Below are 13,875 nucleotides of genomic sequence, written 5' to 3'. Positions count from 1 at the left end.
CTGCCAATTTGACAGAGTATTTGGGGACTGAGGAGTGGTGCGGTCCAGTGATATTTCCGACTGGTGATGGGCTGGCCTCAGAGGTGTGGAAGGAAGGACATGATACAGCAGGTGACAGGAGGAGTGAGTGGACAGAGGCTTTGGTTTGAATGGCCATCTGCCCTCTGGGGAGTGCATGCTCTGGTGTTGAGTGGGTTGGGGGCTTACCTGGGACATGAGGGTCCTCCAGGCCTGTGGGCACCTTCCATTGATCCACCTGCAGCTTCAGGGCATTCACCTCGTCAATGTCTCCAGGAACCCTGCAGAGCACAGGGCAGGTCTCGGGCAGGAGGGCAAAGGTGGTGCAGACCCTCAAGGCCCTTTTCCAGTGGGGTTGCTGTAACAAGGCCTCATTGACCTTTTGGCCTTCTGCCCCCTGTGCTTGGGTCAGGGGTGTGGGGTCCCCCAGACCGTCCCTTCCTGGACCCTAGGCAGGCTCTGCTGTGCACATACCTCCCTCTGCAGGCCGTGAAGGCCCACGCTTGCAAGCCTGTTTTCCCAGACTGGGGAGACAATTCCTTCAGGAGCTTGGGCAGCCCTGCTCCTAAGAGGTAAGTCACAATGGGGGCTTCTGCAGTCCTGTTCACAGGTGAGGATGATGAGCTGGGTTGCTGAGCTGCTGCACTGCTCTGCTGGCTAACTGACCTCACCTCTGGGGCTCACATCTTAGGCGAAGCACACTCTGGACCCCTGGTGGCTATTTCTGTAGAGGGAACATCTCTGGTGGCTGTGCTTCCATACTGGGGTCGAAGGATGAGCCCTGACATTCCTCTTGGCCACATGGCCTTTAGGATCAGCTTCCACAGGGTGGCCCACCCTTCCATCTGCTCTGAGGCAGGGGCATTAAAAAGCAGGCCTGATGGGCTACCAGAGATGCATGGTGGACACAAGCCTGTGTCCCCCACATCCAGGGACCAGGGTTGACATGGCACCTGAAGATGCCCTCCGTCTGGTCACCGTTGAGTGCCAGCACCTCCTCGGAGAGCCGCGTCTGTACCCAGGGCAGCTGCCGGTCTGGGTAACGTTCCTTCTGCATGCTCATGACCTCCTGCAGTGCACTGCCAAACATTGAAGGGCTGAACACAGCATTCTTGGCGTGCCGGATCTCCTCCACGTTGGGCTTCTTCAGCCCCTGTGAAAATAGCCAGGCTCTTCTGTCCAGGTCTGGCCTGGCCCTCCCCCACCCACCCCCAGGGTCTTCTCCTCCCTAACCAGAGCCAGGAGCAGTCCCAGAACCCTGACCACCAAGTCACCAAGGGGTCTCTTGCTGGGCTAGCTACAGCACCCAAAGTGGGCCCCCTGGCCATGCAGGAAGTGGCTGGGTCAGTCTGGGCTATCGGGGACCACAGTGGGAGCCAGGTTCATTGATCTGATGCTTCTGGAAGCCTGACTGGCAGGGCTTAAGAGTCCTGTGAGTTGGGCCAGAGTGGCTGGAGCAACATATCAGAACAGGAAGTGGGGAAGGGGCCAGATCTGGTACAGGTACAGGGGCTCAAGTGACTTCCTGAACAAGTCCAGCTGTGTGCTGTAACTGAGGCCTCGGTCCTCTGGAGTCAGAGGGGCTTGGCAGGAAGGGCTCAGGCTCCCAGAGAGCAAAGGCAGGGTCCCCTCCGTCCCCTCCAGAGGGTGGTCTTGTGGCCTGCCATGGCTGCACCCAACTCCTGCACCTGACCACACCACCTGGTTCCTTGGGTTGGTGCAGTCAGGATGTTGTTCCCTTGCTGCCCCACCTCATGTGGGAGGTTCCCTTGACGCCCTGGCCCTGCCCAGGACACACCAGTTTTCCTGTACCATTCCTGAAATGGGGATCTATGTATGGAGAGGAGCCCCTGAGGGGAAAGGGGTGTGGTGCAGGAGGCAGCCCCTGCAGCACCTGGCCAGCTGCCTAAAGCATCCTGGCAGCACCCTCTGCTCTGCCAGTCAGCGCTCCCCTGAGCCTCACACCTCCCCACCACCTTGGGCTGGGCTGCTCCTCCCAGCGTGCTTGTACCTTCTTGGCCCCCGTCAGGGCTGCCTTCTGCAGCTTGTGGTAGCAATACTTGGCGTAGGTGCTTATCGCCACCCCTGCAAAAGAACAGGTGCTGGTCAGTCTAGGGTGGATGTGCAGGGTGCAGGGGCTAAGGGAGGGCAGCACCTGTTGGGGGCCCTGGCGTATGGGTGGCCTGGCTAGGCTCCCACTCACCCCTGACCAGGACAGTATCTCCCACTCTTAGATAATGTCCTTTAGAGGTTCTTCTCATTTCCAGGGGCCAGGCTATGGGAGCAACCCCTCTGCCAGCCCACCTAGCACTTCCATGGCCACCCAGAACAGAAGGGCCAGACTGGCGACCAAGTTGCTTGCCTGTATGAAGACACAGGCAGGACAGGGCAAAAACCCAGAGCCCCAAGGCCTCCACACCTCCCCTGCCCTCCCTGGTCCTGGGAAGAAGTTCTTGGACAAGAAACCACACTGTGGAGAGCGGTGAGCTACTGGAAGGCAGGTACAGCTCCCTGCAGCCCTGGTCTCCAGCTAGGGGCCCTGGTCAGTCCAAGGCTGCCTGGAGATGGGGTGGGAATGAGGGTCAAGGAAAGTAAGGCCCCCGTTCTAGGCCACAGTGAGAGGGGAAGTGCAGCAGCACCCTGAACCAGCACATTCTCCCCCATGGGGGCAGAGCGGTGGCAGGATCACCTTTGGGCTCCTTGAGACTGGGGACGAGGCCTCCTCCTTCAAGGGAGGGGCCTTCTGCAACTCAGTCTCCCAGCAGCAGAGGTTCTAGCTAGAAGTCCTGGAGGGTCATGGGATGGCAGGAAGAAAGGCCAAGACAGTGCAAGTGGGAGAAAGAGAAGGAGCAGGTAAGCCCTCGCCTGGGACTTGGGATGTGTGCTGGCCACCCTGGCCTAAGCAGGAAAGGGGTGGGGAGGCAGGTGAGAGAAGATGCCAGAAGCAGGGGACAGGCAGGCAGCCTGATCCATGTGCCTCTGGGCACAGGACCCTGCTCTAGAAGGTGCTGCCCCCGCCCCACACCTGCTGCCTGCCAGGGTGTAAGGGAGGCCACTAGATCCAGGCCCTCACCTTTGCCTTCTTTCAATGAAAGTCATTTCTGTGGATGTCTGAGGACACGGGGTCCTTAGGCTCAGCAGTTCATGAAAACGTTTGTTTTTAGTTATCCTAAAATGGCTCTCTCCTTGTGCGTATCTATGAAAGGGAATTCTTAAATCAAGATGAAGACAATTCAAGAATTCTCACAGACGACCTTCTCCAGGTCCCTGGGGACCCAAAGGCCCAGCAGGTATTGGTTCTGGTCTCGGCCAGCTCTAGACAGTGCCTGGATCCTTCTACCATAGGACATTCTGAGGCCCCTCATTTTGTGGGATGAACAGTGCTTAAGCCATTCCTGAACATTCAGAACCTAGAGGCAGCTTTGCAGGGAGCAGCAGGTAGAGAAGCTTCTGGGCCCTGGTTCAGCCCAGCAGTGAGGACAACTGCTCACTGGGCAGGAGAGGTCTGAGGGTGGTGGAAGGGCTGCTTTCCTGTCGCTACAGCAAACCCCCAGGCCTTCAGCCTGGGCCTGAACCAGGATAGCATCCTGGGGCCATTACCTCTCAGCTGATGATCTCTGAGCCTCAGTTTCTTGGTATCAGGGATTAAACCCAGGGACACTTAACCACAAAGATTCATCCCCAGCTCCCCCACTTTAATTTATTGAGACAAGGTCTCACTAAGTTGTTTAAGGCCTTCCTAAGTTGCCAAGGCTGGCTTTGAACTTGTGATCCTCCTGCCTCAGCCCCTGGAGTTTCTGGGATTACAGGTGTGAACTGCTGCGCCTGGCTGTGCCCATTTCTTGAAGGAAGGGACAGGGGCAGCACAAACTGGCAGGTGCCTGTGAAGGGCTGAGCTGAGACTGTGTCACCCAGTGCTTGGCAGAGCTGCAGGTACCACAGTCCTGGGTCCTGAGGTGACTCACACCCAGGATTTAATGGGCAATGCCCATGGTCAGCCTAGGGAGACCCTCGCTTGTGTAAGATGCACTTGTGTCAGATTGGGCCTCCAATCTGACCTTTCTTGACCCATCTGCCCCACTTGGACCTCAGCCAGCACCTCCATCTATCTGGATGCAGGTTAGCCCACAGAGGGTGGACAGAGCAGTGTCCATGCTGCTACACGAGAGGCCCAAATTATAAGCCCTCAAAGACTACAGGTGTGGCCAGGGCAGGCCTGCTCCCTTCTCTGTACCTGACACAACTCAGGTTGCACTGTCCTCATTGATCAGAACACTGGTCCTGAGGCATCTGCTCCCCCAGCTGCAGCAGCAAGATTCTCTTGGTCAGCTGGCATCTTTCCAGTTCCAAAACCACCAGTGGCCGGCTCAGGCAGGAGCTCAGAGATCCTTCCACTGCTGTCCCAGAGGAGTGTCCAGAAGCCCATGGTCTGGAATCTAACCCCTGGACTATAGCTGCCCTGGCACAAACCTGCTGGCGGCAACCTCAGAGGCCTTAGGGTAAGGGCAAGTCCCCTGCCCTGCAGATGCCATACTGGCTTTGCCCACAAGGGTCCCTTCAAGTCCCTGAAGCTTCCTGCTGGCCCAAGAGTTCATTCTACGTAGGCCTATCTGCAGAAAGCTCCCAACATTGTGTGTCCCCTGGAGCAGTGTGCAGTCAGAGAGGGCCTTTCAGAGGGAGTGAAGCAAAGAGCGGAGACAGGGTTCCAGACAGATGCATGTGAGCCACACTTGGTGAAAGCAGTTCTGTATAGCTTGTGGTGGGGGTGTTGGGTCTTGGAGGCCCTGAGGTGACTGACCTGACATGTTAGCAGAACCACTCATACCTCTGGACAGACTGGGCAGGGCGGGTCCTGAGCCAGGGCCCAAGGGAAGGACAGGGAAACCCCTGAGCTTGGGGGACTAAGCTAGTGGCTTGCCATGGAAGATGAGAGATTCCCTCTGACTTCTGGACGCCAGGCTCTGCTCCCTGGCCCCAGGGGGACCTTGGGCTGGGAAAGTACTGCCACAGAGTACCCCTTGTCCCTCTCCCTGTGAGCCTCACCTGGCTTGGGCACATTCACTCACCTGGGGGTGCCTCCAGGCCCTGGTTGGCTATACCTCATGCCCCTTGCCCAACAATAACCCAGCAAACAAAATTGGAATTGTTCTGGATACCACCAAGGGAGGGGCAGAGCAGGCCTGGCCTCTCCAGGATCCTGTCAGTCACCCTGGGCCTCCAGAACGCTGAGGAGATCCAGGTCTGAGGTTAGTGTCCCTCCCCAAGCCCAGAAGCAGTTAGAGAAGAGAAGGCCAGGTGGCCCAGGCTGGAGAGCAGAGCTGTGCAGAGGCAGCGCCCAGGGCTGCAGGAGCCCTACCATCCGGCTCTTCAACATAAGGCTTGGGTTTCTTTCTCAATTTGGACTTCTTCTTAGTGTTCCTTTCCAGGAGCTCTTTTATGTGCTGTGTCACTGGGGAGCAAACAGAACCATGAGGACCACAGAACACAAGCCAGGAACCAGTGCCCATGTGGTTCCCGCAACGGGTGGCAAGGAGGCCCCTGGGCCTGTTGGGGACTGTCCCCATCTAGCTGGGGACCAAGTGTGTCAGTGGGTGGGTGCCACATGCAGGCATATGCACACCCAGGGCTGTGTGAGGTACCAGGGCCCTTTTGGCATTATGTGATCAGAAGGCTGGCTCTCCACGCCAGTGGTAGGCAGGAAGGTGCAGGGAAGGCTCACCGTCTTCTGCGGGCAACAAGTCTGGGGCTGCCTTGGCTCCTGAGCTGGATATGCTCAGCCCAACCTGCCCACCAGATAGAAAACCAACAGAAACAGGGGACTGGCCACCTGGGTGCTGCTGCTAGGGGAAGAGGAACTGGGGTTGTCCCAGGGGAGCTGCAGGACAGTTCTGTGCTGTCCCCAGGGACCTTGGCCACTGCTGAGGTCACACCTGTCAGGTTTCTGCACTGTGAAGACACTCTTTCCCTTTCCACACTGTGCTTTCTGGAGGGAAGTCACTCACAGGGGTTGGGCTAGAGTTGTGGACATTATTAACTTCGGTCATCATCCTGGTCACGGTTTTGTTGCTCCCCTGTCCCAGCTCTGCCACTGAAGCTCTTTCAGTTGGCTTGCGTCCGCCCCACTTTTTAACTTTGGAGCACATCTTGTATATTCCCTGCACTGGCCTAAAATCAGTCACCTCCCCAAGGAGTGGGGTGAAGAGGACTACAGTTCCTCTTCATGGAAAGTGTCTTTAGAAACCATGATCGAGGTTAGGTGGAGGTGCCCCCGATACTAGGTCTTCTCAGCTGGCAGCAAGGACATTTGTGAGCCTACTAACCCTGTATGTACACAGACCTGTAAGCATTTTTGTATGTGTCCATTTGTGTCTATATTAGGCTAAACCTGAGTTCATGCTGATGCCTCCAATTACCACCCAGAGCCTCTCACACACCATCACTGAACTACACTTCCAACCCCTCACTGTCCTAATTGTGTCTTGTAGGATGCCCCCTATCCCAGGTACTGCAGATTGGATTTAGGGGTGCTCCACAACTGAGAGAGACCCCCGGTCCTTGTATATATATTTTTGTTGTTGTTTTTCCTTTTACATTTTTTATTCTGACACAAGGTCTCAATAAGTTGCTGAGGCTGGCCTTGAACCTCCTGCCTTAGCTTGCTGAGCTGAGATTACAAGCATGTGCCACAGGACCTGGTAGATTTAATCTTAATAAATTCAATTTATCAATTTTTTTTTATAGAGAGTGCTTTTGGTATGACATAAACATATTTGCTTAATACAGGAAAACAAAGATTTTGTCCTAAGTTAGAAGTTTTATTATTTTAGGTTTTATTTATTTAAAAATTTAACCCAGGGCCTCACTCACACTAGGCAAACGCTCTGCCACTGAGCTACATTCCCAGTCCTTTTTACTTTATTTTGAGGTAGAGTCTCACTAAGTTGCTGAAGCTGGCTTTAAAGTTGCAGTTTGCAGGCCTCAGCCTCCCGAGTTGTTGGGGTTATAGGTGTGTGCCACCATGCTCAGCTTGGTTTTAGGTCTTATATTCTGGCTTGTGATCCACGGAGTTATTTTCTGCAGACAGTGTAAAGCTCTGTTGGATCTGTCTTGCTTGGATTTAGACGTGCAGGGGTCCCAGCACCACTGGGGAAAGTTGCCCTTTCTTCACTGAGCTGCCTGCCCCTGAGGAAACTGCCCAGCACTCAGGTGGGTACACTTCTGGGACCTCAGTCCTGCTCCAAGACCACGTCCACCTCGATGCCACACTGTGCCCTCTCCTGACACTGCAGCTGTAACAAGGCAGCAGGCGAGGCTATGACAGGCTTGCTCTTCTTTGCCTGAGGGGCTTTGGTTACCTTAGGCTCTTTACATTTCCCCTCAAGTTTAGAATCAGTCTGTTGCTTTTTTTTTGCTGCACCAGGGATTAAACCCAGGGGGTGCTTTACCACTGAGCTACATCCCCAACTCTTTTTTTTTATTTCGAGACAGGGTCTTGCCAAGTTGTCCAGGCTGGGCTCAAACTATGGATCCTGCCTCAGCTCCTGAGCAGCTGGGATTATGTTATGGATCATTGTACCCAGTGCAGCCTGTCACTTTCTAAAATTAAAAAAAATTTTTTTTGATTAGGATTGAATCTATAGATCAATTTGGATAGAAATGACATCTTGACACTATTGAGTCTCAGATCAATAAACATGGTGTGCTTCTCCCTTTATCCAGTTCTTACTTTCAGTAATGTTTTGTACTTTTCAGTGTAGAGGTCTTACACATCTTTTATCAGGTTTCTCTCTTAGTATATCAGACTTGTAAATGCTATTGCAAATGGTATTTTAAAAGTATCAGTTTCCTATAGCTTGTTGCTAGTATATGAAATGGATCACTTTTTAATATATTGGTCCTGTATCCTGTAATAAACTCATTGGTTCCAGTACTATTCTGCAGGTCATACTGTGAATAAAGCAACTGCACACCTCCTCTATGATGTGGGTGACTTTTATCTCGTCATGACTTGAGGCCTGGCTTCGACCTCTAGTGTGATGCTGTGCAGACGGGGTATGACTGAAGGTCCTAGCATTGCTCCTATTGTTAGTGGAAGGTATTCAGTCTTTGGCCAATAAGTATGATGTCTGTGTGGGTGTGTTTAAATTGTGATAAAATATAAACATAAATTTAGCCTCTGAACCAATTTTTAAGGACAATTCAGTGGCATTAACTACATTCACAATGTTACGCAACTGTCGCCAAATCTCCAAAACTCTTTCATCTTTCAAAACTAAATCTCAGTACCTATGAAGCATTCAGTCTCTCCTCTCACCTTGCCTAAGCCTGCTTTCTGTATCAATTTGCCTTTTCTAGATGTAAGTGGGAACACACAAGGTTTGCCGCTGTGGGTCTGGCTTCTACCTGTCAGCATGTTTCGAGGCTCATTCATGCTGCAGCATGTATCAGAATGTCATTCTAGATGTGGCTTACCATTCCTCTGTGGATGGACCCTGGGCCACTTCACCTGCTGGCTGCTGTGAACAGTGCCGCTATGAACACATGCAAGTGTGTGCCTGAAACCTGCTTTAAAAATTCCTTTGGGTATTGTAGTTGTTTTTTGTTTTGGAGTTGCTGGGGATGGAGCCCAGGACCTCTCCATGCTAGGCAAGGACTCCACCACTGGCCCAGGTAGGTTTTTAATATGTCTTTAACCAGGGTGAAGAGGTTCCCTTCTGTTCTTAGTTTATTCAATTTTATCAAGAATGGAATATTGGATTTTCTGAAATGTATGTTCTTTTTTACTTTGTTACATGTAGTTTCCATTTTCCATTGATTGCTCCTCTCCTGCAATTCTGGGGATTGAACCTTGAACCCAGGGGTGCTCTACCACTAATCTATATCTCCAGTCTTTTTTATTTTTTATTTTGAGCCAGAGCCTTGCTAAGTTGCTGAGACTGACCTTGAAAGTGAGATTCTCCTGAGCCACTGGGATGACAGTATGTGCCACAACCCCTGGCTGAACCAATCTTTCATTCTTGGGTTCCTTGGATAAACTCCACTTGATCAAGACGTATTATCTCCTTTATATACTGTTGTACTCAAGCTGCTAAAATATTGCTAATTATTTTTTCTTCCTTGTTCATGAGGGATTCTTTCTTGTAATGTCCTTCTCTAATTTTAGCATAGAATGAATCAGTAAACACTTCCTCCACTTCATTTTTCTGGGAGACATTCCACAGAATTGCTGCATAAACAATGAAGTGTTTGGTAGAATTCACCAGTGAAGATATTTAGGCTTGGAATTTTCTTTGTGAGAAGGTTTTTAGGTACAAACTCAATTTCCTTAATGGACATATGACTTTTTAGGGTGTCTGTTTCTTTTTGAGTGACCTCTGGCAGCCTGTGTCACCTGAGGAATCTGTCCATTTTGAATTCCTTAGCATACAGCTTACTCTATTTCATCATTACCCTTTCAACACCTGTAGAATCTGGTGGCGTGACCTCTCCTTCCTGGTTCTGGTGATTCAGGTCTTCTCTCACTCTGTCCTCATCAGTTTGGCGGCAGGCTTATCAAGAACCAGCTTTCTGTCTCATCAGCTGTTGTTCTGTACTCCCTTTCACTGGCTTCTACCACTATCCTCATTATCTCTGTTCTTTTGCTTACTTCTTGGTATGCTTTACCAGAAGTCTTACTGAAAGCACAAAGCTTGTGAAGCAGGAGAACTCCTCTGGGCTACAGTCTCCCACACCAACTGCAGGACGTCTCTCACGACTTATTTTTCTTCTTTATTTATTTTATTTTATTTTTTTTTGCGGGGGAGGGGATACCAAAGATTGAACCAGGGGTGTTTTACCACTGAGCTACTGAGCTACATGCCTAGCCTTTCCTCCTGTCTCAGCCCCCCCCCCCCCGAGTTGCTAGGAGCACAGGCGTGCGCCACAGCACCTGGCTCCTGCAGCTTCCTGATCCAGGGCCAGTCACCCTCTACATGCTACTCTATCTGAGGGGCTCCTGAGGACAATCAGGAGAGAGCTCCTAGTGCCTGATATGAAGATGCTACCATGCAAGATACAAGGTTAAATGGGAATCACCCCGTGATGCCTTGGTCCTGGGGTGGTGACCACAGAGTGGAGGTCACACAGATGCTGATGGACAAGTTGATCAAGGTTCCTGAGGCCAAGGCAAGCAATTCAGGGACAGGGACAGGGTCAGCACCAGGGCCAGGGTCAGCGCCAGAGCCAGCACCAGGCCCAGGAGCCAGGCTGAGCTCTTCCCTCATCATGGTCCCTCTGCTGCAGTCTCCTTCTTCTAGGTGCTGTGTGGTCAGACTGTTGGTCCCTCGAGAGCATAGTTAACATCTTTCTGGGCTGATAAGGCTGCTGTTTTTTCTTCTCAGTACTAGGATTGAACCCAGGGACACTCTGCCACACTGAGCTACAACCCCAACCATTTTTATTTTGAGACAGGGTCTCGGTAGGTTGAGCCTGGCTTTGAACTTGCGATCCTCCTGTCTCAGCCACCTGAGTAGCTGGGATTACAGGTGTCACTACCACATCCAGCAGTACCCACATTAGTTTTTTTTTTTTTTTTTTTTAAGATATTGATAGACCTTTATTTTATTCATTTATTTATATGTGGTGCTGAGAATCGAACCCAGTGCCTCACATATGCCAGGCAAGTGCTCTACCACTGAGCTACAAACCAGCCCAAACCCACATTCTTGACCAATGTTGCTTTTCCCCAGGGACCATGTGCTGGCGGCTAGCTTGTGCGTGGAGCTCCTTCCTCTGGGGTCAGGGTGGAGCACAACCTTGGACAGGCAGATCTAGGATGGGGTCCCCAGCACTAGAGATGGGGTTTTGGCTGTGGGCAGGCAGACTGTGCCACAGTCTGGATGCTGGCAGAATCACACAGAACCTATCCCCCTGCGCCCACATAGTCCTCTGAGACCTTGTGGGCCTTACATAGGAGCCTTGAAGCTAAGCCTGCATCCCTTTTATGTGCAAGACAGGGCCCTGTGGGTGTGAGACCCTAGGAGAAAACCACACATCCTTTGTGTGAGAGGGATTCCCTGCATGGGGCCTGAAGCATAAGCTCCTCTGGGAAGCCCTGGATGGTGGGATGGCAGAGCCATACACTTGCTGGTCAGCTGGCCCAGGCACAGCCAGCAAGCTCAGGCCTCTGCTTCCCAGCTACTGCCCCCGCTCAGTCTGGACTCCACCCAGCAGGCTCTCGGGTGTCTGCTGGCCGAGCCCTGGAGACACATCTCCACAGCCTCCAGCTCTAGGCACATTTCAAGGCCCCTTCACGAGAAGCAAGATGGGTGACCTAAGAAGCCACAGGACTCCACCAGCTCCTAGAAACGTCCAAGAAGATCAAGGACTGGAGACCCAGGTCAGGCTCTGTGTCTGCTGGTGTATGTGCTGTAAGTGCACACATGGCAAATATCACACATTTTCCAAAACTGTCCACAACTGTTTGAGGAGCTGGTGGTTCCTGGGCCTGACGCACCTTCCCCAGGAACCCCAACCCACGTTTGGATGCACACTCAGGTTCCATGGCAGTGTGAGACCTGCCTTTCCCATGCCTGGGCTGGGGGGATCCCAGTTTCCACCTAGGCAGAGACTGGATGCCCAGAGGAGCCGGCATGTCTGCCCTGGAAGGGGTGCATGTGCATGTGTGTGAGTGCCTAAACACAGGTATGCACATCTGGCCGTCAATTCCACGGTTGTGTCCTGCAGACGCTCACAAGCACCAAGTGGGACATAGCCTGGGGCTGCCTGTGTCCCTGCCCAGTGTGCACTCTGTCAAGCCCAGGGCTTAGGCTGTCCACTAGGTTTATAATCAGGGTGCTGCCCAGCTGAGAGACCATGGCCTGGGCCCAAAAGACCTAGTGCATCCCCTTTGGGGGCCTTGTACTTGATACTCAGCAGCCACCAGCAAGTGGCCACCTGTGCTGGCCTGAATCTCTGGCCCTCAGGGCAGCTCAGCTCACAGTGTCCCAAAGGCTGGTTGATCTCCACAGGCCTGTATGTGGGAAGCCTGTGGCTGAGGCAGATGCACTTGCACTGTGGCCACTGTGCCCCTCCCTGCCTAGAACATGCGGCCTGAGCCGCATGGCACAGTTGCCCTCACACTGCAGATGACAGAAGCCAGACTGGGCAGGCATGGAGGGCCTGGTCATGCCGCCCCTCATTAGGGAAGGCAACCAGTCATTGAGGGCTTGGAGCAGAGTAGATGCAGCTGGTTGAGACAGGAAGCCATAAGCCCTCATCTGAGCCCTGGAAGACTCTACCTCGGGGCCAAGGTGGGACGCCCTGAGGATGCCCTCAAACCAGCCAAAGCTGAGGTATGGGGTCTCTCAGGGGACATGTGTCTTCTTAGAAGTGCCACTCCTGTGTGGTGCCAGGTCTGCTGGGGTGGGAGAACAGGGGACTGGACAGGTGTTGCCCAGCATGGCTGGAAGCCCTCTCCATAGCCCTTACCTCAGCTGCAGCAGACCTTGCGGGTGTACACTGGGCCTTACCTTTGGTGTCATTGACAGGGTCCATGTGCCGGTAGATGTAGCCCTCCAGGTAGGAGTGGAACTTGGGTGTGGGTGGGAAGAAGGCCAGGCAGATGGCCATGAGCTCCCAGCCTCGGGCCAGGCTCTCAAGGCGGAAGTTCTCAGTGGTCTGCCGGCACAGCTGGATGTACAGCTCATCCCGGAGGCCCTGCACACTCCAGCCTTTGGTGGCGATCTCCAGGGCCACATGCAGCGGGTCTGCCTTGGCCCGCCGGTCACCCATGTACATCTGGATCAGCTTGAAGATCTCACAGGCTTCCTTCTTCACGTGGCGGTCATTGGTCACAATCATGGGCTTCTTGATGGACTCGCTGCTCCAGGCCAGCATGTTGGCGATGGACACCTTCCGTCGAAAGAGGCCCTGGGTGTGCTTGTTGAAGTGCTTGGAGGCCCAGTTCTCGATGTCCGTCTCTGAGGAGGGCTTGCGCAGTGTGAAGGTGGGGAACACACAGCTGGAGCTGGGCATCGCGCTACAGTTCTGCCGGCTGCTCTCAAACTGGGCACAGGCACCTAGGTCCTCAGACTGGGAAGGACAAATGGGCTGGGCCATCAGGGGTGGGGTGGTGTGGGCAGCCGGGCCCACTGGGATTATAGTCCCAAGATGTGTGAGCCAGCCAGGTGTGGCATGGCCAGCCTAGCAACACAGCCAAGAAGCCGAGCTTCAAACCCTAGGCGGGGCGGCAGCAGGTACCCAGGGAAAGAGGGCAGGGAAAGGGAGAGACACCTGACTCACCCTGCACCTCTAAGGAGGTGCTAGTGTCCCAGCTTCCGCAAGTGAGCCTCGCAGGTCCTGCTCCCTTCTCTGCGTGACTCCAGTGCTTCCCCAGCAGGCCTATCCCTCTGTCCTGCTCTTGACCTGCCCATTCCGTTTGGGGTGGCTTTCTACCTGTTCACTGTTTCCCAAGGTTGCCTCTTCCATCTGTCCTGTTATCCTGACAGCTTATGAGCAGCAGATGGAAAGTCTGGCTGGATGCAGCTCTGAGCTCACCAGCCTGGAGGGCCCAGGATGCTGGCTACCCAAGGGCCACGGAGGCCTTCCCCAGCAGGGCAGAGGTGGGCCCGCCATACATCTCCAGGAGGCCTTAAGATTCTCACTCTATCCTCCTTGGAACCTGGGGTCACTGGGCAACTAAACAGATGCCAGGCCACCCTCAGGCTTGGCCTGTGTCTGTAATCAACCATTATGGAAGGTGGAAGCTAGAAGCACTGACAAGGACATTACAGCCATCAAATCTGAATGACCTGGTGGTCTCCAGAGGGGAAGACCCGCAGGTGGACACTCAGGTACGGGCTGCTGAACAGAAGTACC

At 53.4% G+C, this 13,875-nt stretch overlaps 1 protein-coding gene across 12 annotated transcripts in view; it reads right to left on the bottom strand.

Moving 5' to 3' along the window:
* Arhgap39 (Rho GTPase activating protein 39) overlaps positions 1 to 13,875 on the bottom strand; it is a 99,728-nt gene that overhangs the window by 1,490 nt on the left and 84,363 nt on the right. For 9 of the 12 annotated variants that reach the window (XM_047523039.1, XM_047523048.1, XM_047523024.1 and 6 more), the window contains 5 exons: positions 12,528 to 13,107; positions 5,375 to 5,467; positions 2,030 to 2,103; positions 972 to 1,171; positions 208 to 299 (listed from right to left, as the gene is read on the bottom strand). In XM_047523039.1, the coding sequence (XP_047378995.1) occupies positions 208 to 299; positions 972 to 1,171; positions 2,030 to 2,103; positions 5,375 to 5,467; positions 12,528 to 13,107 (1,039 nt within the window). The remainder of the gene's footprint in view (positions 1 to 207; positions 300 to 971; positions 1,172 to 2,029; positions 2,104 to 5,374; positions 5,468 to 12,527; positions 13,108 to 13,875) is intronic. The other 3 variants (XM_047523066.1, XM_047523078.1, XM_047523089.1) reach the window with 3 other exon arrangements.

This window comes from Sciurus carolinensis, chromosome 1 (genome assembly GCF_902686445.1).
Source record: "Sciurus carolinensis chromosome 1, mSciCar1.2, whole genome shotgun sequence".
Lineage (NCBI taxonomy): Eukaryota > Metazoa > Chordata > Mammalia > Rodentia > Sciuridae > Sciurus > Sciurus carolinensis.
Note: the sequence above shows the minus strand (reverse complement) of the source record. Positions and strands in the feature narration are given on the sequence as shown.